Consider the following 27,490-nt stretch of genomic DNA (forward strand, 5'->3'; position numbering starts at 1 on the left):
CTTTGCTGTAGCATAAATTGGTTTATTGATCCGTGCTAGAGGCAAAAGCAAGTCTAAAAGTAGGTGAGGTTTACAACCCCTCTTTATAGAATTTTGTATTAAAAATACATTAGCTAAGAATAATTGCAAGTAGCAAGTACAGGGATTATGAATACTGTGTATTCATAGTCTGTCCTCTGCAGGATGCCATTCAGTGACTCTTATCGACATACTGCTTTATTCATGAGTTTTTCAAAGGTGAAACCATGTCATATCATCTGCAAGAAGACAAATGAATGACTATAATTGACAACTCACTGCTGCAGGTGAGAAACTAACAAGATCCGTGGACTCATGAAGTGTGCTGTCTGCTAGGAGCACAGATTATTGATGGGACAGAACAACTTTCAATTATCTCTCCCTGCTTATCCATGTGGGGACAAATGATATTGCCAGGAGTATCTAAAATATCTAATGAGGAAGAAAGATCAAGAACCAGGAGCCTAAGGTATTCCCATCCTTCTTTCAAGTTCACGCAAAAAGGATGGGGAAAAAAAGAATGCTGTTGATGAACAATTTATGAATTGGTTTAGATATAGGAGATATAGTTTTTAAGGACTAGGATTCTGCAGAAATTGTAGATTTGAAGAGCAAAGAATGATTTTGTATATAAACGGATATACAGTACATGTTGCTCCTATCAGGAACACCATAAGCAGTTGCACCTTTTCCCAGGATTGAATGGCTGCTCATGCATGTAATAAACATATTTTGCCCTTTGAATGTGGCATAAGATGATAAAAGTCTAATACTGCATTTGCTCAAGCCATGATGAGCTTCAACAGGAAGGCTTTAGATGGAATCCTAAGCAATGTGTGCAGTGCAGAAGGAAATGGGAGTGTTGATGTAATGGGGGCCCTGTTAAAGAGCTCAACCTTAAAATTAAAAAAAACATATAAAATTCATGATCTTCATTGTCTATTGTTTTCAACATATAAGAAATAAAAAAGATGGGTTTGAAATGTTAGTACTGGATGATTTAGTAGAAGTATGAAAGACCCAGTGGGATGTCTCTGAGGATTATACTTCAGCAGCTGAAGGATATAATTTGTTCAAAAGGAACAGAAGCAAATGAAAGGGAGGAGGAGGAGATGAACTAAATATTAAAAGTATTCACACCTGCTCAGAAATTCAAGGAAATGAAGCTGTCAAGAATATCTAATTAAAACAAGTAAAAGAATGTATAAAAATTGCATTGTTGTTTAGGTCTGCTATTACCTGCCCAAGCAAAAAGACAATATGGATTAAACTTTCCACAAGCACTTAGATCTTTCAAAAAGGTTTCAAGTGGTGATGCCAAGAAAAATTAATTACTGACATATAATTGTGAGGCAAACTCTGCCAAGCATAGTTATTTCAGGAAATTCCCAGCTTTTCTTTCTATATTTTTCTTCTAAGAGTAGTGTAAGAGATAAAATATAGTTTTCTTGATTTGACATCTACCCTGGCAGTAGGGAGGGATCAAATGTGGAGCTAGCCTGGAGTCACTGTGCAACAACAAAAGGGTTAAGGCCTCCCCCCTCCCCCCCTGTTCCTTGGAGCCTTATCTAATTGTTCCTAGGAGCAGGCTGTCAGACTGGGAAGATTTCTGTAGTATAGGCAGAATATAAAAAGTAGTTAGCTCAGACTCTGCACACGTGAGTCTGGTTGTTTGTACCTGACAAATGGAAATAGCAGGAATACTGGACATAAAGATAACTACCTTGATTTCAGCAAAATATTTGAAAAAACCCTGTGAAATTCCAAATAACAAACCAGCTAAGGATGTTGTGGATACATGAAAATTTACTAAGTAGACACCAGGGTCAGAAATTGGATTCCAAGAGTAATGATTTGCTACAAAAACTGCAATTTTAGACATATTGAACCAGTATAATTTCCTAATCAAAAAAACAATTTCATTATCTTTTGCATTTGCCAAACCCTACTTTGTTCACAGTTATATACATCATAGTTTAAGAAGATTCAGACAAACTGAAATAAGTTCAGGGAAGGACAACAAGGATGATCTGTGTTCTATGTAGAATGATTGAAGGAATTAGGCATGGTCAGACTTTTTATTAAAAGACAGGAGGATTATATAAAATCTTCAAATATTTGAAGGAATGTGACCTAGAAGAAAGCCAAGATCTGTTCTCCTTCATTTCCGATAACAGGATAAGGAATAATGGATTTAAATTATACGAAGGGAGATTCCACCTGAATACTAGGCAAAAATTGACATTAAATCTATAGTGAATTAATTTCCAGAGAGATGGTAGTCTTTATATAACTACAAATTTTCAGGCAGATAGTAGGTAGTCCTATGATATGAATGATTTAGATTTGATTCCTCTGTTGAGCAACGTGACTATCATAGCCTCAAGAACCCTGTCATTTTATGATTCTTTGATTTCCCTCAGAAATTTCCTCAAAAATTCAACCTCATCCACTTCAGCATAGAAATGTTCAGTAATGGTAATTCCAATGCCAGCAGTCTCTACAACTGCCTCTTATGCAGTGAGAATTCCATCCTGAAGGGAAGGAGGCAATCTTTGTAAATAAGGAATATTTCTGAAAAACACCCTACCAAGCATTTAGATCTTTCTTTTTCTTATACATTCTGTTTTATTTCTTTAACAATGTAGAGATTGTAGAAGTTTGTGAGAGCCATTGAAAATTCTTTTTTTTTCCAGAAACCAAGATGAATTTATTCATGAGATATATGTTCAAACATTACTAACTGTTCTTCCTTTTATTGTGGCACTTTATGGTAATAATAGTGTTATTAAAGTAAAAAGAATTGTGATTCATTCTGCCTCAATACAAAGCATTGAAAAGTATTTGATGCCTCAAGTCATATTTTTCTTGATTTCCTCATTTATGTTCAGTGCTCTATGGCCTTGGATAGAATATAATTATTTTAATGTATTTTAATTATAATCCATTTTTTTCCTGGCACATGCTGACGGTATTATGGATATCTTTAAAATTATTCTTTTCAAAGTGTCTTAAAAAAAAAGTTTCTGAAAATAATCTGAAATGGCAGGCTCCTACTGCATTATAACCTAATCCAATTCTTCACCAATGTCAAGTTGCATTTGAATCATTAATTATTTTCTAAAATGCTGCATGTTTTATATTACATTAAGAAATACTCAATCATTCCACTTTCGGTATAAACATGATTTTAAAATAAGTCTTTTACTTTTATTATTTGATTGTTTGCCAAATGTATCTGAAAGTTAAAAGTAGCTACAGAGAAGCAAACACAACTCTGCCCTTTGTAATCCTCCCTGCCATCTGTTCTTGTCAGTCCTGACTAAACTTATTTTTAATTTGTGTTGTCGTCTTCTCCACTTGGGAATAAACAATATTCACCAAGCGTATGTGCTGTTTTATGAGGTAATTTAGTAATATGTGTGATAAAATTAGTAAAAGGGCAAATTTGCAAATAAAGGACTATGAGATACAGACTCCCTAGTTTGAAAAATCTTTCTTTCTTTCTTTCTTTCTTTCTTTCTTTCTTTCTTTCTTTCTTTCTTTCTTTCTTTCTTTCTTTCCTTCCTTCCTTCCTTCCTTCCTTCCTTCCTTCCTTCTTTCTTTCTTTCTTTTTTCTTTTTTTCTTTCTTTCTTTCTTTCTCCATTCATCTTACATATGTGACTCTCAGTGGCCTTCAAGATTAAAACCAAACAATAGCTGGAAACCAGGAAAAAAAAAGAAAGAAAGAAAGCACGCAAACATTGCAACAAATAAAACCATACTATATAGTCAACCGAGACCACAGTTAATTCATGTACAATGTAACTATTTTAGATTATATATATTGTATATATTTCTGGAAGGTCAGCAAGGTGGGGACCAGTCTGACCTCTGTGTGGGAATGATGTTTCATAGGGCAGGCAAAGCATTATGTGCTCAGTCTTCTTGATTTGTCCTTACTCTAAGCTTGGCCCTCCTCAACCATCCTAGTTTTCCCTTTCCATATCTCAGAGAAACAAACAATTGTGACTTTTGTCAGAGAAAGAGGTCCAAAGAAAATATTGTTTCTGGGCATGCTCAAAAGCAACATCTAAGGAACATGTCATACATTGTTTCTTCTAATTCCAAATTGAATCTGAGAAGATTATAAAATTTATATTCCCATCTGCATTTTTTCTTAGACATTCCTTGCTGATGTCTCTTGTGAGGAACATAAGAAGTTGCCTTATTGTAGTTTGGACCATTGCTCTATCTATCATATTGCAGTGTCTAAAGCAGTGTTTTTCAAACTTGGTAATTTTTAAGTTGTGTGGACTTCAACTCCCATAATTCCCCAGCCACCATGTTGCCAAGTTTGGAAAATGATGTTCTAGAGCCACTAGAATGGCTCGTCAATCATAGCATGGCCTTATTGGAGATGCCAGGAGTTGTCTGCAGGATTATGTGCTGGAACTTTTCATCTTTGTAATGGAAACATATCATTTTCCTTTGGTTGATTTTTATTTTAACTGAGAAGAAAGCGTCATCTTTTTCTGCTTTGCATTTTTTTAGGTTTCTTAGAAAATCTCTAGGGAACATCAAGGGTTTATATAACTTTTCTTTGAAAGTTGATAAATAATTTCAAGTGTAATTCTCTCTCTCATAATGTATATAGATAATGCATATCTACATAAATATGTGATTACATTTTGAAAGATTGCATTATATATCTGGGAGAAAGGGAATGGACCACAACTCACACCGGTGCCTGAATTCTGTACAGAAGACTTCAACTCTCCTAATGGTGTTACCTGTGCCACTACATTCACGAATTTCTTCCCACAATGTGTAAGTACTTCCTGATTGCTTCTCCTGATAGAGAATATAGAGAAAGTATTCTATTCTATCCCATATGTATCTTGTTAGAACTTTCCAAATGGGGAACTTTGCAGGCATAAACAATTTGATAAAATTGAAGGAAAAAGAAATGTATCTATTTATACTGAATCTTGTCACTGGTTAGATGCAAATAAAGGACTTTTTAATCTTCTGCTGTAAAAGTAAAGGAATCTTACTTTTATAGACAGTAAAAGGGACATTTCCATAGACTTCCGCACTTCGGGATGAATCTGTTTTTAGCATGCAACTTGCAACTTCTATCCACGCAGCAATTGTGGCTTAACGAAATAGGTAATGTTACCACTTCCTTTTGCTCATGCCTGAAGCTAGTAAAGTGGATGCTTTTCATTGCCTTTTCAGCATATACCTCTATCTATCTCTGTCTTTGTCTTTCTCTCTCCCTCTCTCTCCATTATTTGCTTCAGTACAAAGAAAATACCTGATAACAAAGGTAACTTTTCAGAAAACATAATTAAAATGGGAGTGGGAAACATTACCAATCTGTTTTTTATAGTCAGTTTCATCATCATTTCTTGATTTCCCTTGTAATCGTGCAAGGAAATCTATCTAATAGATTTATTTTCCGAATCCATTCCAAAGTTGACATTTGCTTTTAAGGGGAGTCATTTTCCCAAATAGGCTAGAAAACTGCAGAATTTGTTTTCTTAGATTCTCGGTACTTTTCTTCCCATATACAAATAGATTGGGGTTTTTTCCCTCAAGACATTTGAAAGGTCTCCTTGATTCACTATATCTAAATGCCATTTCATGCAAAGAAGGAGAAAAATCTGCACTGTTTGTTAATACTGCGACTGCAAATTTGTCTTCTGTATTAAGAACAACTCTGGTATGTCTTTTATAATCCTAGCATTTTGAGTTAAATAAATAAAGCAAACTTAGAGCCAGATCCTATATGTGCTTACCTACAATGTCATCTACTCCTGTTTTGCATGGAGAAAGAAGAAAAGGGACATTGCAGAGTAGAAACTGGTTCTTCAAGTTGAAATTGAAAAAGGGAGGGGGGGCAGTTCCAAGATGTCACCCATCTCAGGGGTTTGTTTGTTGGTGTATTCAGGTCAGTTTTTTATTCCTGGTATTTGCCTGGTCTAGTCCTTGCAGTTTTCTTGCAAGGGTTTTCTCTTCTACCCAAGGCTGAGAGAGTGACCCTCACAAGGTCACCCAGCTGGCTTTCTACCGAATGTGGGACTAGAATTCACCATTTCTGGGTTTCTAACCTGATATTTTAACCACTACATCAAATTGACTCGCCTTGGATTTAACATCTCCAACACCACATTTTTTGTTCGCAAATTCAGAAAAGAGTGGTTATTGCTGATTTTACCTAGATTGTTGGGGGCAACATGCTGACTCTGTAAACCGCCTAGAGAGGGCTGTAAAGCACTATTAAGCGGTATATAAGTGCAAGTGCTATTGCTATTTTAAAATGGGAAAACATAGGATTGGGAAACAACAGGCAGGCAATCCATTTTCTTTAACCCTCATCCATAATCTGTTTGTCGTGATTTGCTACATAGGGCTAATATTACTGGGATCTGCAATATGGCAATAGGAATGCTGTCATATAGCTGAAAGAATTATAAAATCATTTATGTAAAACATTTAGAATGTTCAAAGCTGGTATTATAGTAATCATCAGTGAGCTTAGATATTTTTCTTTTTCTTTCAATATGTTTTTCAATTGCTTCTGACTCTTGGTGATTCAGTGATCATCGCTGTACAGGACTAAGGGTCAGTAACTGCTTCTTTGTGTTCTTGTAAGATCATACTTATGTCATGTAACCTCCTTATTGTCAGTTGGCTTCTTTTCCAGTGCTTTTGATTTGTCCAAACAGTAGAATATTTTCCGATGACTCTTGCTGTTGCATTATGTGTCCAAAAATATTTAACGGTTAGGCGCATTATTAATGCTTGCTTTTAGCAGCCTGGTTTCACTTCATCTAATTCTGAGTGATTTGTTCTTATTCCAGTCCAAATTATTGCAATTTTCTCCAGCGCCACAACTCGAAGGAATCATTTTCTTTGTTAAGACTTTCCAGCAGCCATCTAGAATAACTAATAGCAACAACTTTGACAACATGTAACTTGGATGTCAGTGGCAAGTGTTTGCATTTTGGTATGTCGTGTAGGCTTGTGATAGTCTTTCACCAAATAATAGTTACCTCCTGTATGAGACCCCAGAATTTCTGACATAATTTCAGTTCTTGTTAATATTGAGCAGCAGTCAGACAGACGTTTCCCCTTTCTTCATCTTCAACAAGAGATTCCTTAAGTTAGCCTGCTTCTACTATCATAATATATCATGAACATACCTGAAGTAACTATTGCTCCAAACAATTTTACAGTAATTCCAAATATTACTTCTTCTATTCCTGCATTTCTCATAATATATTCTGCATATAAATTAAAGAAAGTAACAATAGATCATTCCCGATGCACTTCGTGCCAAAGTTGAATCACTTAGTTCCTCCATATTCCCTTCTCTTATTTTTTGTTATCATACAAATTCTTCAAAAGGCAGATGAGATGTTTTTAAGAGATACCCACAACTTATGTGTGGCCTACATAGTCAAAACAAAATTAGACATTTTTAGAATTTTCTTGCCTTTTCCATTATGCTAGTAAAATGATCCCAAGGGTTCCTGACCCTTCTAAACCCAGCTGGTACATCAGGCAGTTCTCTTTCTGTAGGTTGTTGAAGTTGGATTGCGAAATTCTGGGCACTGTTTTATTTGTGTATGAGATAACTGCAATGATTGGGTAGTCTGAGCTTTCTTCACTTATTTTGCAAACTTCTTAACTTTCATATGAGTTTTTACAACAAAGCCATACAGGTAGTCTTTTCTTATTGATCGTTCTTTCAGCAATCATTCAAAGTTACGACTATGCTGAAAAAATAACTTTACAGATCATTTACAATCTTTTCAGCATCTCTCAGTTAGTAATCACCTTTACTGTCCGTAGCATTATCTTGTGTCTGACCTCTGTTTTTTTCTCTCCCCCCCCCCACCTTTTGCGGGGCAAATTTACTGAAGAGAAAGGGATTGCAAGAAAATAAGCTGTTTGCTCTTCTACGCATTTGAGAGCAATGTGATTGCGTTGACAGCAAGAAAGGGTCAGGCAAAGGAGAGGCTGCCTACAGAAATTGCTTGCTGTTTTTTAACCCATCTCCTCTCACATAGAGGAGAGATTAGAGAGGAATCGACTTCAAGAAACTACTGTAAACTGTATGCATAGCATGAATTTGGTTCCAGCGCCAGGCTACAATACAATCACATGACTTTTGGTGTGTATAAGACAGTAAGCAGGCATTCCAAAGGGGAATGGTGGGAATGATTAGGATGCAAACCAAAACCAAACCTGTGAAACTGGCTAGTCTTGTCTCTTTCCATCCAGAAATCACAGTCACAATCCCCCTTAGTAACCCCTTAGTAACCGCTTCGCTTAGCAGCAGAGTCACAGATCCCAATTAGGGTTGTTAAATGAGGACTAACTGTATTCCTTTGAAAATAATGTGTTAGCTTTTTGATATTGAAAGTACATTCATTTTCTTAACTTTAATATTAAAAATTAAGGAAAATATGATTGTTCAGTTAATACACATTTATTCTACTCTACTTCCAATTTGGTTTTCTGATTTTATCTTAGCAATATTTTCTGCAACTACTGGTTTATTTATTTATTTATTTGAGGTGTTTCTCCATTCATGGTTTTGGGTTTTTCCCCCCAAGTTAGTTTCTAACTTTTCTACATTTACAGTTTTACCAATGTCTGATACCCAGAGAGAGGGGAGGGGGGGCAGAGGGAGAGGGAGGGAGAGAGCGAGAGAGAGAGAGAGAGAGAGTTGATACACTTATCTGCTATTATTTCTGATATGTTGCATGAAGAAAAAAAAACCATTTGACCGAATGCTTGTAAAAACTGGATTTCCATCTACCAGGAAGCTACCAGGAATCCTTATAAAAAACATTTGCTGCTTAGATCCAAAGAATCCTGAAATTAACCATTTATAGCCATAAAATATAGCTCTTATTGAAAATACGTTTGGGTATGTTTGTATTTATATATGTTTATAAATATTTGACTTGATTACAGGAAAAAGAAAAAAAAAAAGTCCTAGCAGAATCCTAAGAAAATGTGATCTAGTCAAAATTAGTGAGATATGATATGCTTAACTCCCTCACATTAAAATCAATGGGATTCAACCAACCTTATCTTAGTATAGTATTCATTGACTGCGGTAATTAGACTATTCCTTTTTCTTATTTATCACTAATCATGGCTGCAATCTGACTTTCTAGTATAGTTTAAATGGCAAATGCTGCCAGGAAACATTTGATTATTTAAATCGTTTACATTTTCAGATATAGAATGTATTTTAAATATTTTGTGGAGAATGGAATTGCGTTCTTCTATAGTTTTTTTTCCTTAAAAATGAATTCATAATTATCAGTCTAAATTGAAAAATATATAAATTGAAAAATATATGGAGATGGTATTTTATTTTTAGGGTGATCCTGTGAAGAAAACGGATATCTTTATTGCTGTAAAAACATGCAGGAAATTCCATGGAGACAGAAGTAAGTTCTGGAGTTAAGAGTATATTTACATTTTTTTTTCTGAAGCTGTTTTTATTAATTTATATAACATGTTGAAAAGTATAGCTAGCCTTTTCGTTTAGCATATTCTCTTTTTGAATTTTTCACATATAATAAAAATCACTTGTGAGAAAATTAGTCGGAAAAGTGGTAAGGAAGGAAATTGAAATTTGCATTGAAGGTGCAAATTCACAGTTTTCAAAACAAAACATCTTATGCCTTTAGCTTGTCAAGAAAAGATGGGATATAAATCTAACAAATCAATGGAATATTTATTTATTAAATATGTACATATGAGATTTATTTTATTTGTTTATTAAATTTATTCCCATCCATCTTGCTATTACGTGACTCTGGGCAGTGATCTATTGGAGAGTTTCCTTTTTTTTTTCTTAGATGCTTTGGATACATAAGACTGAGAATCTAGTATATTCCTAAAAACGAAATCCATGAATTGACCCACATTTCACTCAAATAATTATGTGATTCTTACTGACATCCTAATGAAAGCCAATAGCAGCCTATCTCTAATGTTGGGTGATAGGAGAAATTATTAACCAGTGATGCTCTATTTTAGTTGAAATATATTTTAATGTATATATGGAAGTGAATAAAACCTTTGCATAAAATCCCAAAAGTGCTTTTCAAAAGGCAACTGGATTTTCTTGGTTTTTTCCTTGAAAATGTTTTACTTCTTATTCAAGAAGCTTCTTTACTTCAGAACTGAAGAAGCTTCTTGAATGAGAAGTGAAATGTTTTCAAGGAAAAAACAAATGAAATCCATTTGCTTTTTAAAAAGCACCTTTGGGGCAACCATGATATGAGTGATTGAGAATCTCCATAGACACCATTGCATACAGTATTGTGTTTTATAAACATATACATATTATCTAAATGTTAAATATTTACAGTAATTTTAACCAGAGTTTTGTTGAAAGTGAAGATTTTGGCCCACATGAAGCATCGCTTTTTTCTCTTCTAATCACAGCTCTTTGAAGCGTGAAGAGTTTTCCTTTCATCATAACTGTCCTCTTATTTTTTGCATCTCTTCTATGTCAGGCAGTGACTAGTTTAGTAGGCTGTATTGTAAATTAATCTGATGTCCTTGTTTGAAGGAAATTGCCTTCAGCATTTTTCCCTTCAAATCACAACAAAGATGTATTGAGCCTATTGTCTCTGTAAACTGTTCTATCAGTATGATATACACAGATGATAAATGAGTTTCAGACATTACTTTTATTCTTTGATAGTCTTTTTAGGATGATGAGAGAATTTATTTTCTCAGTACCCAACTATTTCACTCATCACTTGTTTTAATTATAGCAAAGTCTGCTGCTTTTTAAACCCCTTACCTCTTTCTGAAGAAATCCAACCACAGTTTTACGCTCTTTGCATACCTCACAACCTTTCTCTTTTCCTTCATGTATTCTCACGCCTGCTTTACTTCCATCACACGCAGCAACCAAACCTCAGCTCCATATTCATGCAAACTATTCCATAATTTGGTTCTATTCATTGTGTCATATGCTTTCTCTAGATCAACACACAATGAATTTTTAAAAATAATTTTTGAAAAGCAAAAATGCGGCATTCACTTCCCTGCCCTGACATAAGAGCTTGTTGAATTTTCCAGTTCATGAGCGACTACATCCATGTTTTGATATTTCTACAGCCACCAGCATTTTCATAGTGTTTATGTCTTCCTTTTCATCCTTTTTTTCCCCTTTGATGCGAACATTTAAAGCATTAATTTCACACTGTCCTGTGCAAACAAGGATTTCTAATCTCAGGATTACTTTGCAAGTCAATATATTGTGGCTGCTATATCCCACCAATTAGGATAGCGGCTTCAAATTCATGTCGTTTCAGTGCTGCATAAGAACTATTTCATTAGCCCAAATACTGCAAACACATAAGCTGTCTATGACTAGGACACCATCTAAAAGGATATACTAAATTGAACTTGGTGTGAAGACGTGGCAATGTATTCTAAATGAGTATTATTATTTCCAAATGGTCATTTTGCTTCTCCTGCCTGTGTCTTCATTTTTTTTTAAATTCAGTACCTATTGTGAAACAAACCTGGGAAGGAGAAGCCACTTTTATTGAATACTACAGTGATTATGCAGAAAGTTCAATACCTACTGTTGACATAGGAGTACCAAATACCGAAAGAGGTGGGTTTTAATATGATATTTCTTCCATGAGTTGTAGCAAGTATTCCACGTGAATGTCTGTAACAATGAAATGCTTATTGCTAATATGGCTTCAAGTTGCAGCCTGAAAAGTGATACTTAAGTGATACCTGCAAACGGTGGCCTCAGTTCCTCTACTTCTGTCATGTGGGATTGGGCTGAGCAGGAATGGTCAAATATTGGAGCAGAGCCCTCTCCTAGACTAGATGTTTGTCTTAATTACAGCAAGGAAAGGCAATCATATTGAAGCTTCCACATTACTTTTCATTTATTTTTCTGTCTCTGAGGGCTGTAGTAGGCATGGACATGAGATTAAAATGTTCAGCCCATTTTTGAGATTTTGGACGCTGGGCTTGGTTGTTTAAAAAGAAAAGAGCTTTACTCTAATTGCATCAAACAAACAAAAACACTGTCCCAAGTTAGCATTTTTATGGTTGAATGTTAGCAGAATGATCTGTGCTGCAGAGTAGATGGCCAAGGATTACCCTCTTTTTAAATTGCTATATTAAGGGCAGCCAGCCAAGCAGATTGTGTTTCCAGTTCCTAGTTTTGTTTAGATGTTCTAATTAATTGTTACTAAGCTGATCGATCCATACTGTAACAGGACATACCTTATTTGGATATATATCCAAAGTTTTACTCAATATCTACTTCCCAGTTTCCTTTTTTTTTTTTCTTTTGTTACTTTCTAGGTCACTGTGGAAAGACTTTTGCCATTTTGGAAAGATTTTTAAATCATAGTCCTGCTAAAATGCCTTGGTTAGTCATTGTGGATGATGATACCTTGATAAGGTAAGAATTTCTGAATCAAATTAAATTGAATTATACTAATGTCTGTTATTGTTATTGTTATTATTATTTGCAGGATTGCAGACTCCAGATGAAATGTGAAACATGACAATTCATGTTGCAATGAAATTTTGAGGGAATCAGACAACAAATCCAAACCGAACAAATTAAAAGCATCTCCCAAATGAATAATTTATTACTGGACATTTGAGCATGTTGTGGCATAAAATTGAATTAGTGTCTAAAAAGATGACAATTTTGAAATATTGCTCTAGCATTGGGATTTCTGAGGATATATGGGGGGAAATGTACAAATAATAAGATGGCATTGGTTGCCCAAACCAAGAAACTCACTCAAGTACTGCAGAGTGGAGGATTATGATGTTCAAGACAACAATATTTCTCTTCTGTCTTGGTCATGCAGTAAGCACTCAGCATGTCTGAGCCCATCACTGGAATTGGGGATCTGGCAACTGCTGTTCTTCACTGAATAGCTATTTCTTTCTGTATGCAGTTTAATCTCCTTGCCACATCATGCTCTGTTTCCACGGGGGGTGGGGGGGGATTGACATAATTGATTATCGACTATGGCTCATCTTTGGATCACACAGGCTGACAAGCATGAATGTTTACTTGTCACCTAAGGGCTTCAGGAGATTTTTAAGAAGTTGTACAACGATTTATCTGAAATGGTACAGTTTCCTGCCTGAATGGGGGGTTGGACTAGAACAGTGGTCACCACCAGTGGTCCATGAGAAAAATTTGGTGGTCCACAGAAAAATTATTTGCATTTTTATATTGCATTAAATACTATTTATCTTTTTAAAAAAATCATATTAGTGGTCCATGGGATTTAAAATTATGAATTTAGTGGTCCCTGAGGTCCCAAAGGTTGGTGACTCCTGGACTAGAAGACCTCCAAGGTCCCTTCCATCTCTTTTATTCTGTTATCATGAGGTATGTTACCAGGTTCTGACATTCTCAAAGTTCAGTTTCCAGGACTCTTTTTGGGCAGGGGGGAGGGGAGGGGATGGGTTGATCCTGGTACACATATCACTTTGCTTAAGAAATTTATTGCAAAAACACTATTCTCCATTAGCCTAGCAGGAAAACATGTTTTAATATCATATTTTATTTTTCACTAGCAAGGAGTACGATTTTCAAGAGAACTATGTCTTTATGAAGGGACGATGCATGACAAATTTTACTAAAAATGATGAAGGCGCTTTCAAGCCATGTTCCTTTAAAATCTGACCGTTACTATTTGTGCACAGAATGCAATGAAGTCTTTTATGCTAGGAGACCATATGATGGGGAGAAAGCATGCCAGATTTCAAACAGATGGGTTAAGGGAGATTATGCAGAGGAAGAAGTGTTCATAAGGAATGATGGTGTTTATTTCTGGATACAGTAGAGGTGATTTATAGTTTTGACAGTATAGCTCGCTGGTCTTTATCTTAAAATAACTAAGTTTTTAGGAGAGGTCAAGTAGCTCCCAAAGCATTTTCACACAACCATGTAGAAAAAAAGACTGGATGACACTAAAAGGCTACAAATGATAGAGCTCTTTTCAATCCCAAAGATTTTTCCAGCTTCCACAGTTCTGTGATTGCAGCAACCAAAGGTGGCCATTGTGATTTAATCACCCACTTACAGTATCTTCCCTCCATCACCTACACTGTCATTATGTCTTATCTAAGTAATAGAAACATCTTGTCCTTTTGGCATACCCGCTCATCAGCTTTTCTAAAGTATCAGCAGTCTGGTGAAACTAATCAAGACTATTCATGTAAGCCCAGAACAGATGTCTATTCAGATCTATTTACTGTTGTCTGGGTAACAAAAGGAACTCCTGTTCCAAATTACCCTATTCCAGCTTGTCATCTGAGCTTTGACCAAATCTAATGTACAACCCTAGTAAGTATGCGAGTATGTTTGGAAGTTGGGTTCAAAAGTTTTGCAAGCAGATTTTTACAAAAGCAGATTTTTAAAACAATTTTATCCTTCATGCCCCCAAGCCTTTCCAAATATTTGGAGGTTTTCCTGAACTTTGGTATTGGAGCCTGATAGGCAAAGTCAATGACTTCTATATTTTTTATTCCAATTGTTTTTTCCATGTATGAATGCTACTTATTTTCATTCTGGCAAACTGTCTTGAAAAACATAAGCAAGTACCAGGTTTGTAGTTTCCTCAGAAGTCCTGATTGTGAGATTCTTGGGACTCTCTGAGCTTGGTTGTTTCCTTGCAGATATTTCATTACCAAATTAGGTAATGTCATCAGTACAACCTCAGAGAACCAAGGACTCGACAGTTCAGTTCAGAACTACAAATACTCAATTCCATTGGTCATGTCCTGATTTTAGTATTAAAAATTAAAATCATGGAACATGAGGAATTTAAAACATGGCACATATGATTTAAAATTACATTTTCCAATTAATACAATAGGAAAAAAATAATCTCTCTTTCCTGTGTTCTTGCATGCTTAATGAATGGAAGGAAATCTAGCATGTTTAAAACCCCATTATATTTGTTAAATTGAAGATTCAGTGCTTCATCCAATAATTGTATCTTATACAAAAAATAAGCATGACTTAAAAACGAGAAATTTACCAGAAGGTATGCCTAATTTTCTGTGAAATTCTACAGTGGCTGTAGGTGTAAAATGTAATTCATTTCCAGTACTAAGAATTATTTTTACATAGTCTACACAATATTATTTATTTTTTTATTTACTTATTTTATATGTGTGTGTGTGTATGTGTGTATATATATGTGTGTGTGTGTGAGAGAGAGCATTATACACACATACACACACACACACACACCCCTCCCATCTCACTATCTAAAGCAAATATGGAAATGCCAGCATCACTGTAGTACATTTTAAAAATTAATGTTCACAATGTTTAAAGAAAAAGAATCTTCACGTAATGTGATTATATTCTTTTTGAATAGCTACATTTGGAAAAGTAGCAATAAGGAGCAATTCTTGCATTGGGAACATAGGAAAGATTGTACATATAGTATTTTTGGCAACAAAAGAGGTCATATGATGTGAAAAGATCTCACTTTCAGATTTTTTGGGGGATGGGGGAAACTAGTGATGAGAGTGGCATGCTTCTCAATCTTTTCCAGCATCCAGGTCTTGAAGCAATAGTCTAATATTTACTGATGTGTAAACGAATTAACTGATGCCAAACAGGACATTAGAAGAAATCCATTTAGGCATGCTTTTTTTGGTATTTGGAATATACAGCTTTTGCTGATCTATGATAGCTTATATTTCATGTTCCATATTGGCAACAGAATCACTGGAAAGTTAATCACACAGCCACCACTTCTGCAGAAGTAATTAAAATGTCACCGTTTGATGCCAAATATCCTTATGTACATCACACTTGAATATAAATGTAATTATATCATATAAATTCACCCAAACCTCTTTTCTGCATAATTTAAAAGCTAGTCTATATTACTAGAGCAGAGCGATTAAATTAAAAATAAAACTATACCCACTTGTTATTTATCTTGGTACATATATTATACCTATTAAAAAATGCAATATAGTGTATATTCCCAAAATTAATATCCCACCAACTTCCAAAGACTCCTAAAAATTATCATCATAAATATTAATTCAAACCAATAATTAAACATTTCAGATTTGACATCAAATGCTAAAATTAAAGAGCAATGTTAAAAATGACCTTTATGCAACAAGATATTCAGCCCACAAATACCATAGGGAACAGGAGGGCATTTGCCACTTTCCAAAGCACAAGCAATATGAATTTTTGGCAACAGCCAAAAATTATAAAGGTCTGCTTCTGTGTCTGTGGAGCTTCTCAGTCATCCAGGTCATAGTTACCTCAAAGGTGCTTTTTCAAAAAGCAAATGGGCTGGGTTTTTTTTCCTTGAGGAAGAAGAAGAAAAAGTTTCGCTTCTCATCCAAGAAGCTTCATCAATTCTGATGTTGGGGTGTGTGTGGAAGGATAGTACTGACAATTGAGCCTGGATAGTGGGAGGATGGAAGGATAGGTTCTGACCGGAGGGGGGTGGGGTGGAGGATGGAAAGATTATATTCCTGTGCAGTCATCTGGACCTTAGCACTCTCTCTGAAAGCCCATGAGGCCACTTGGGGGGTTTATCTTTGCCCTCAGGGTCACCTGAATCAGAGTGCAATTGATTGTGGAATCTTCCTGGAACTGATGCAAGAGCTGTGTTGTAGACTGGAGATAGGTGGTGTCTTATCCCTCCCCCTCTGTTGAGATAGGGCTGCTCAATGTTAAAATAAAGGGCCTCTTATACCCCTCCTTCTTAAAGGGACGCGATGGCTCAGCGGCTAAGATGCTGAGCTTGTTGATTGAAAGGTCAGCAGTTCAGCAGTTCGAATCCGTAGTGCTGTGTAACAGGGTGAGCTCCCATTACTTGTCCTAGCTTCTGCCAACCTAACAGTTCGAAAGCACGTAAAAAATGCAAATAGAAAAATAGGGACCACCTTTGGTGGGAAGGTAACAGTGTTCTGTATGCCTTTGATGTTTAGTCATGCCAGTCACATGACCATGGAGACATCTTCGGACAGCGCTGGCTCTTTGGCTTTGAAACAGAGATGAGCACCGCCCCCTAGAGTCAGGAATGACTAGCACATATGAGCGAGGGGAAACTTTACCTTTACCTTACCCCAGGGGTGAAATGCTCCCGGCTCGGACCGACTCGGCTGATCTGGTAGCGATGATGGCCAGTAGTTCAGAGAACTGGTAGCGATGGCAGTTCGAGACTTCACCCACCCACCCAGAAGTTATGCACTGGCTGCGCAAGCGCACACCGTTTAATTCATTCATTCATCAGTGGCAGGTTGGGTGTGCGCTTGCGCAGCTGGTGCGTGGAACAGGGTGACGATGGAGGTGGCACATTCAAGAAGGAGAGTGGCTCCGGTAACTTTCTGGCGCTTGCCTTCCCTGGCAGCCAGGCGCGGGAAAAAGGTAAAGACATGCTGCATGGCGAAGGGAGACGGGGCAGTGGTTCCAGGGCAAGGCTGGTGTCGGGGAATGGTGCATTCCCTGGCCCAGTTGAGGCAGGTGGCGAGCAGGCAGTGGCTCCCGGACCTCGGGGAATGGCACGTCCCTGGGCCCCAGACCCCAACCCCAAACCAAGGCGAAGGGTGAGTGGGCGGCAGCTCCGGGGCAAGTTCGGAGTTGGGGAATGGTGCATTGCCTGAACCGGTCGAAGCGGGCAGTGTCTCCAGGGCCCCGGAGAATGGCACATCCCTGGGCCCTGGCCCCCGACCCAAAGTGAAGAGAGAGCGGGTGGCGAGCGGGCGGCAGAATAGAAATTTAAAAAGTTTTCCTACCAGGTTCTGTGGGCGTGGCTTAGTGGGGGGGTCTTGTGACTGAGTGGGCGTGGCTGTGAATGACATTGAGTTGGCCACACCCACTCAGTCACAGGACACACACCCCACCAAGTCACACCCACAAAACCGGTAGGGAAAAATTTTAGATTTCACCCCTGCCTTACCCCTCCTTCAAACCAGTGATCCTCTTTATCCAACATGTGGACTTTGTTGTCTTGAAAAGAGTGGCCTTTGTCTTTCAAATGCAGATGGACCACTGAATCTTGTCCTGCAAGGTTTGATCTGCTAAGTTGTGCCATCCCCTTGTGAAGTGGTTCTGTGTCTGCTTTTGTGTTTCTCCCCATCCAAGCTCAGGCATTTGTAGCTTCCCTATCCAAGTGGGTGAAACAGGATAGGCAGATTCCTTTTCAAAGGAGACAATCCCATAAAAAATCTGGTACTAAACAATATACAACTTTATTTTATTTATTTATTAATCAAATGTATATAGATACCCATTTCGCCAAAGGTGGTTCTGGACAGTGCACAGCAATAAATAAAACAATATAAAGCATAAAAATCTTTTTTTTTTTAAATCACAGTAATAAAAATAAAGATTCTAACCATGGGAGAAACAGGATAAAAATGACCCCCATTATAAGTTAATATCAGCACCTTGAAACTTGAATTGGAAATAAAACTACTGAAATGTTCCTAAAATGTCAATTTGGTTCATGGCATTTTATAGCAACTATAGTGTCCAGGTTGTTTTCATAGACAGCCCTGGGTACTCATCACAATAGGGAGATAATAAAACTAGGAGTAACTGTCACTAAAGCCTTCTGCTCTAAGAAGTGCTGCATTTGGCAAACCAGCCAAAACTGGCCAGTGACTCCAACCGTTGCTCCAGAAGAATTATATGTTCAGGAGGAACCTGGAGTCCATGGGCCTGCCTCTCAGGAGGAGAATGACCACATCCAGAAGTGAATGATAGCTGCCAGCAAAACCAAAGATTATTGAGAAGTTCCATACGGGAAGCTCCCTAATTTTCTGAGTATAATAGGTTGTGGATATGGGCGATCAGTGCTGAAAAACCTTTATTCTGTAATTAGATAACCAAGATTTGGATGTAGTCCTCTACATCCTCTTTCACAGTCCTCTGTGAAAGGGGCAAATGTTGAAATGTGTATCCTACATTTACAATGGAAATACTGCAATTCAGGTATTGCACCAGGTGGACAGAGCACACAAGGGCTATGATAATGAAATCATCGAAACAGATCTTTATTACAATCACAGATGAGCACATATCATCAACATCATTATGATTTGCTGCAGACATCAACCCTGAATTTTGTCATTTTTACCAGTGGGGGTGTAATTGTAGAAATAAGTTAAATGATTCAGCCTGATACAAGAGTTTTATAAAAATAACTTTTGCTTTAGAATATTAAAATTAGGAGGGAACAAGGTTATAGGCCTTTATATTGAAGAAAAGACCCAAAGAGTATGACAGAAAAGCTTATTCTTTTTATAGTAATATTTGATGATTATATAGATTTTTTTAGAAGCAAAGAGGGTTTTTTTTTAAAGTAACTACTGAAAATTTTAAATATTCAAAAGACATTCTCTTAAATATTCCGTTTCAGCTACGTACATGTGCTTGCTTAAGCTGATAGCTTCAGGGTTTGGGATTTTTTAAAAGTAATTAAATATATTAGATGATATTTCACTATGTGGTTTTTGTTCTAGCATCTCTAGGCTCCAGAAATTACTCAGTTGCTATGACTCAAGTGAGCCAGTGGTTCTCGGGGAACGCTATGGCTATGGTTTAGGATCAGGAGGCTATAGTTACATTACTGGTGGAGGAGGGTAAGTCATTTAAATTATTCAAAGGAGTAAAGATGCATAAGAGCAATAACTTAAGTTTTCAGTTGCTTTCATGACGGATAGATTTCTTCTCATACCAGGCTCTGCCATTATGAATGAGATTTTTGTAGTCCTACTGTCATAGAATTTTTACAAGAATATGAAATATAAAAATTTCCTAACTTTGTAAATAGTAATATGGTAATTTACAGTAGCATTTCAATAGACAAATAAACATAGCAAAAAGAAATTCAAAGCTGTGAGTACAGTTTGAGATCATTTCTGATTTATTAAAGCTGTATATTTGAAGGGCCTCTTCCCTGAAAGACTAGAAGATTGTAGCTGTAGAATATCTTCTGTGAAAGGCATGTGGGAGTGAGGCTATTACATGATTTTTCTAAAATATCCATGGCTTAGTCCAAATAAGAAAGTTGACAGGCTTTTAAAAATACTGGCTTAATGTCAGTAACCCACAGATAATAAAACAAGAGTTATTGGCTTCTCTTTTTAACCTTGTTGTATTGTGAAAGGTTTTTTTTTTCCTCAGTTGAGTTGTATTTGGAAGTGGTATATGACTGAGCATCTAATTTGTCAATAATCCTAAAACAGATTCTGCTATCAATAACAACTAATGATATCCATTAGGTTATGTTGACTAGAGACATGGAAGAACATAGGGCATTATGACTTCATTAGGAGACCCAGAGCAGTAATAATCTGTTTGCAATGACTGCTACGAACTCATAATTGCTGTTAGTAGATAAAACTTTTTATTCAATAATAATGCTTATCTTCTTGATTATTAATTTCTTTTTGGATTTGCCTTAAAAGGATGGTCTTCAATAGAGAAGCAATCCAAAAACTGTTTGCTAGTAAGTGCAGGTGCTACAGCAATGATGCCCCTGATGATATGGTAATTGGAATGTGTTTCAGTGGTTTAGGAATTCCTGTTACACACAGCCCTCTCTTCCATCAGGTGAGTGTCATTATATGTCACTAAGTATCTCATGGTTAATATTAGTTCAATTTCCTTAAAACCTAATTAAAATGATACAACAGCTGGGAAATATATTACAAAACCATTCCTGCTTTTTCTTAGAATCTTTACTACTTAGACCTGAGAATAGGGATGCAAGGGCATTTCAAAACTGTAAGTAGAAGGCTGTAACTTTGGCAATGAAATACAGTACACACATTATTAATAGGATAGTAAAAGATTTATTTTTTTTTTGGTCTGCTCAAATTAAACCCTTCCAGAATAATAAAGTGGAAACAGGTGAACATACAATGAATATCCTGATGCTTCAAATCATACTTATTTTCATAAATATTATTAATATTTATCAATATCTGGCTTTGATACAAATTCCAACTAGAGCATCTTCTCACAACACAGCTGTCAAAATATTACAAGACGTGTTTAGATCATTTTTTAAAAAAAATTCAGGAGAGATTAAATATTTCATTGTAGTTTTAACCACAGATTTTGTGGTTTTCAATTTCCACATATAACTACACAATATTCTTCCCTAAGTTGTGTTTTATCATTGTTCAAACAAATGTAATTTCCAAAATATACAGTAGTGGCCAAAATTGTGGAAGCCTTTTTGGAAAAGTGTATTTTCTAAAACTAGCTAATAACACCACTTTTTTTTGGAGTAGTACCATAAAATTATATATCAATAGAAAGATAATTTAATCAAGAATGTAATGCAGTAACTTTTATGAAGGATTTGCTATTAGAATAGCAGTTACAGTATAAAGAAGAAAAGTGAAACACATAGAATGAGATATACAAAAATTATCACCATAGAAAAAATGATATATACCAAAATTACCACCATAGAAAAAATGAGATATAAAAAAATTATCATGTCAGTTAATACTTAGTTGGGTAACCTTTAGCATGAATTACGGCCTTACAACGTCTTCCCATGGAGTGGACCAAGTCTTTTAGTTCTGCAGCTGTTATAATGTGAAACCAGGTTTGAATGATTGCTTCTATTAACTGGGTTTTATTGCTGGGTCGCTTCTGACTAACAAGTTTCTTTAGTCGGCTCCATAGATTTTCAATTGGATTAAGGTCTGGGCTATTCCCAGGCCATTCCAGCAGTGGAATATGATTATCTTGAAACTCAAAAAAAAGTGGTGTTATTAGCCATCAAACCTCAAAAATACATTTTTCCTGAAAGGTTTCCACAATTTTGGCCACTACTGTAATGCCTTAACTTTTTAACGTGCTGATTATCACCAAATTTATTTAGAACCCTTTTGTAATGGTAACGTGAAAGCAATAGAAAATGCTGACAAAGGGGGATTATATGAAAAATGGACTCCTAAAGTTTCAGTGAAACATGAATATCATTTAAAAACTCATGTAATTAGTATAACTTCTGAAAAATGTTGAAACGTGAAGAAATGATCATATGATTATATTGATATCAGACGTATTTAGTGGCTGGGGCAACTTTTTCTGTTTCAAATAAACAATTATTTATTTAAAATATTTATATTCTGCTTTTTTCATAAGTATGCAAACTACATTAAATAATAAATTAACAATTTATACATATTATTAGCATTCTCATATCAACAATTAGCAGCCATTTCATGTTTAGACTATAGAGTTGGTTTCTAATAGGAAATGGTCCAATGCTATTTCACTTTATCCTTCTAGAAGATATAGACTCTGGGGAATCTACTTAAATACTCTTAATTTTTGATAAGTATATAATTAATGTCCTGGGATGATCTTGTTACTGTAACTGTTAGCTGAACAATTCAGATTATGAAATTGTTACCTCTTAAGCTTTTATTTCAATCTGTCTTCTCATTATGCGGCAAGTAACCAACTTATTATGCCAAAATGCTTAACTGCAGATGAAGAAATGCTTTGGTGCTATCCAAAGTCATCCAGTTTTTCATCTATTCAGCCTTCTGGTACAATATAGCCTCAAGGAAGCATAAATCCTCACAGTAATTTTAACATTCTGCAGAGTCATAAGGCAAAATGTATGAATCTTAATATGAAAGCAGAATAAAAATTGATTAAATAATAAATTAAAATATAAAACAAATTAGGTAGAGGAAATTCTATAATTCCAGATCACAACTATCCATTTTGCATATTGATGTTTGATTAACAGCAACTTTTCAGGGATGCTGTATTTGACTCATGAAAAAAGAAGTTCCTGGAGATGCCACACACTGAATTGCAAAATAATTTTATTATAAAATAAATATGAAAGTTTAAGGACAGAGCATAAATAACATTTGCTATGTTGAAAATTAAGTCAGATTTTAATCATTTTTACAGTGCAAGCACAATTCTTAAAGTATAGCCCATTCATTTATTTATTATTCTTATTTCTTGGGATTTAGTTTAACATTTAAATTTCAAATGGAGAAAGCAAAACAGATGAGGAAGCAAAATGTATATTCAAGTTACCTTCATATACAAGTAGCTGATCAAAATTGATACATTCTTGTGTTCTTTAAAAATTCTCTTTATTGTGGAAGCAAAAGGCAACTATCATGTATAAGATTATTTGCTTCTGTTTAAATATTTCACTAATATGCATTGTAACATTATGAGAAAGTGAAAAAACAAATGCTGTTGTGGTTCTAAGAATGTATTCATGAATAAATGGTTTTCAATTGCCATATTCAATCAGCCGTATCCTTAATAGACTTTCCATATTCCCGAGATCTCAATATATTTACAGTGTTTCTCCAAAAAGAAGTCCAGATCTTATTTCTTTTGACCCTTGAAAAAACGGCTAGGTCTTCTTTTTGAAGGGTTCTAATTATTGACTCACGTTGTGGCGGTGGCACCAACAGCCATGCCCAGGAGGAGTCCGCTGCTGGCCCACTTCTTCTGCGGCCACTTGCCACAACTCCAGATCGATCCAGAGTTCTATTATCGGCTGCAGATGCCTTCCAGCATACATCTGAAGGCGAAACGGAGGCCAGGGCGATGCGTGCAGGCGGTGGCAAGCAGCCGCAGAAGAAGCAGCCGCAGAAGAAGGCAAGGCAAGTGTCAGGGTGTTTGATGCCTGGTAAGTAGAGCAGCTCCACCACCCCCATCCCCACCCTAGCTTAATTTTTTACCTGTGTGCCTCACCCCACTCCCTCACCCTGGGATGGGCAGGGTCTTAATTAGGGCTAATTTTGAGGGTGGGGCTTAATATGATCGCATGCACTCAAAAACATGATAGGGCTTCTTTTCAAGGTGGGTCGTCTTTTTGGAGAAATACAGTATTTATTTATATATACAATATATGGTATAAAGTACAATGTATCTTATGGACTATCCAGTACCACAGTTCTCATGGCAGACAGATTGTAGAATTTGGAGGAAAAAACAGTGTTTTATATCCTTTTATATCATCTAAGCATGAAGGTAATATTATTCTTAAGTGCATAATTTAAATCCATACTTTAATAAGGAGGACTAATAAAATGCTCATTTTTTTAATTTATATTGCTTCAAAGGCCAGAAGCTATGCTTTTCCCTTCATTTCAGTACCTACTTTCTCAGGCCTAACTACCTTTCTCTTAAATAACACAATATTTTTAACTTACTGGAAAAAACATGCTTAGCTTTTCTATTTTCTTTCAGAATGTAATCTTTTGTTGACAGTAGAACAATTTGTTTTATCCATTATTGGTTATCAGATAATGGGATTTAGTAATGCTTCTCCTAAAAAGAAAAAATACAGCTTTGTTTACCATATACACAGTGGTTACATTAGCTATTTGCAGCCATTCAAATTGTATATGCAAAGTTTCATTGGAATAATAATAGCCCTGTCTCACTGCCATATTAGATTCATCTTGTCACAAAGACCTACATTTGTAAAGGTCAGGGTGAACAGATTTTCTACAAAGACACCGTACATTCCTACTGTGCTTATCATGTCATCCACTTCACAGGGCTGTATCTGTATCTGATTTAAGAATACATTATCTTTGCTTCTTTTTTTATAATTGAAGAAATTATTTTATAAGTATGCAACTCATTCTCTCTTTTACTTCAATTCTAGGCTCGCCCAATGGATTACCCGAAGGACTTCCTATCCCATCAAGTTCCAATATCATTTCATAAACACTGGAATGTTGATCCAGTAAAGATTTATTTCACATGGTTGGCTCCAAAAGTACAAGATTTGGAATATGGAAGCAAACATGTCAGAGAGGATTTATAATCTGTGAAAGTATTTAAATATTGTTATGGTCTTAATATTTAGAATGTAGATAAAATTTTATTGCTCTATTTATAATTATTTGTTGCCCATATTGTACAAGACAATATGGACACAATCCAGTACCACTTTTTGGCACAGTATGCTGCTTTCTTCCTTTTGGACCACTATAATTTGTATCCCATAATTAGAACCACTGTTTAGGGATATAGTGTCTGCACAAGGCATTTAACCTCTCCACTGCCACATTGTGCATTACTTTGTGTAGGTACTAATGAAGGATAGGTTGGAAATAAGTTTATATTAAATCTTGTGAGTGTACACTGCACAGGATCCACAGTTATTACTAGACCATGCTCTGAATATTGCTGCTCTAAATCAAATGAATGCAAACTTTTATTTGTGCATTTATTCCTTCTTTTTATTGGCCTTAAAGTTTTAAAATTAATGTTTTTGTCCTAGAATTTTGTAATCATTACCACCTTTAAGATGCTTTTGCCAGTTCATCAACAAGTTTTTCTTTGTTCTCTCCAATTCTTTTGCTTCCCAAAGAAAAGAATACATTTTGAAGGAAAGAAAATACAATAGCTCTTCCACATACATATTTTATCTCATGTAATCATTTTGCAATTATTTAAAATAGGCACAGCAGAATAGGATAAAATGTTTGCCCAGAATCAGAGTAAAAAGTATTGCCTTCATTTTGTTTCTTCATCTAGCAAGGTTTAAGTGCCGTGTGACAATAACACGGCATTCTGTTTCCCATAAGAACTTTAATTGCTTGGAATCAATTCAAGAAGCAGCAGTTACTGGCAAGGATTGCACATGCTTCAAAAATGGTTAGGAAGAAATGTTTCACCTTCACAGCAGCTCAGCATTTTTTATTTTTTGATACTCATTAAAACAGCCCCTTTTTTCAAGCTTCTGTGCAAGTCTGCGTCTGCTTTAAGAGCCTTTGTGTTGTGCTTGCCCAAACATCCAAAGCACTTCTGTTGAATCATTTTTTAAATGCACACAGCTCTACTGATTCTTCATTTTTTCCCTCTTCTAACAGCATTGAAATACTAATGGAACAAATAAACTGAATGCAGTGAATCAAAAAGTAAATTAGGATCATTAGATGAAACATCTAATCTACCATCATCTCAGACTCCCTTTCGTCTTAAAAAACATACAGGCAAAATTTATTGTAGCCTTAATTTAAAAAATTGTATTTGGTACACTATCCTATCCTAACTTTTCTAATACTGTAAAATTTCTTCCATCAAAGGCAGTTAAAGATATAAATCAATCTTTGCTATATTGTAACCAGAAAAATTCTTAAAGCGGTATTGTAGTTTTGTGGGGTTTTTTAATAGCACAAAGCATTGTGGTCCAAAGCACTCTCATTCTTAGACCATTGGCCAATTTGGAAAATTAATTATTTAACCAAAATCAATAAAGCAGTATACACTTACTATGAATGCAGCTTGGATTTTTTTTAAGTGTACTCAGTGGTCTGACTCAAGATGACTTGAATTGAAGTGTTTGAATTAAACGAGTCACTGTTTTCTATAGTTTCTGTATTTCCTTCTCTCAGTGCCTTAAACAATGGATACATCTGCTGATTCAGATCTACTATGCTTTTTGTACTGAATGGGATGGATTATTATTTATGTTTACCGTGTGAAATAAAACAAAATGGTTCAAAATAGAATAATATATCGTACTGTTACTTTTTGTCAACAGAGTAGGAGCTGAGAATTCAAGAAGACCCCCAAATTGCTAGGAAGAGTGCTACCCCATTTATAACTGAAGATCAAAAGTCAACAAATCTAGGGGGACTAAAATCAATAGCTACTCAGTCTTCTCAGGAATAAGCTGAAGTCCATTCTTCCCCAGACTCACACAATCTCCAGGGAAAGAATAATGAAACAAGCACTTGGTCTGACATGGAGCAGAACTATACAACACCATTGGGAAGATGCTCCTAACACTCACATGATGAATGAGTGACCAAGCAAGCTGAATAAGTAAGAAGAAAAATATGCTTTCCTGTAATCTAAAACCATATGCCACGCCCTTCACTACCCTTCATTTTTGGCATGTTTTTTTTATGGCTTCTTCCCCTCCTCCTCTCAATTACTGACACTGGAACATCTGTTCCTTCCAATGTCTTGCTGGCAAAAAAAAAAAAAAAAAGACTTTAACTCACAATCTCCATGGATCTCCGTACACAGAACAGGGTGAGAGATCATCAATATGTAGATGACACCCAGCTTTATATCACTACCCCAGGCCCTTTAAGTGATGCTGTGGACATCCCACCCCAGTGTCTGGAAGCTGTTGGGACTGGATGGGCCAAACAGGATCAGACTCAATGTCTGTAGAGATTCTCAATTATCCAGGCCATAGTTGTCCTAAAGGTGATTTTCCAAAAGGCAACTGGACTTTCTGAAGAAGCTTCTTGGGTGAGAAGTTAGAACTGAAGAAGCTTCTTCGATGGGAAATAGAACTTTTTCAGGGAAAAACCAAGAAAGTCCAGTTGACTTTTGAATAAGCACCTTTGGGACTCTTGACTCAACCGTAGCAAGACAGAGTGGCTGTGGATAGGATATTTGTATCT

The 27,490-nt window shown here is 35.9% G+C and overlaps 1 protein-coding gene across 1 annotated transcript in view; it reads left to right on the plus strand.

Annotated features, from left to right (window-relative positions):
• Positions 1-26,581, plus strand: part of B3GLCT (beta 3-glucosyltransferase) — an 87,108-nt gene extending 60,527 nt beyond the window's left edge. The window contains exons 10-16 of the mRNA XM_034411057.3: positions 4,697-4,828; positions 9,408-9,477; positions 11,559-11,672; positions 12,383-12,482; positions 19,565-19,684; positions 20,513-20,657; positions 24,727-26,581. Of these exons, the coding sequence (XP_034266948.2) occupies positions 4,697-4,828; positions 9,408-9,477; positions 11,559-11,672; positions 12,383-12,482; positions 19,565-19,684; positions 20,513-20,657; positions 24,727-24,888 (843 nt within the window). The 3' untranslated portion in view covers positions 24,889-26,581. The remainder of the gene's footprint in view (positions 1-4,696; positions 4,829-9,407; positions 9,478-11,558; positions 11,673-12,382; positions 12,483-19,564; positions 19,685-20,512; positions 20,658-24,726) is intronic.
• The last annotated feature ends 909 nt before the right edge of the window (positions 26,582-27,490 follow it).

The sequence above is a fragment of the Pantherophis guttatus genome, chromosome 5, assembly GCF_059756535.1.
Source record: "Pantherophis guttatus breed Tessera chromosome 5, ASM5975653v1, whole genome shotgun sequence".
Lineage (NCBI taxonomy): Eukaryota > Metazoa > Chordata > Lepidosauria > Squamata > Colubridae > Pantherophis > Pantherophis guttatus.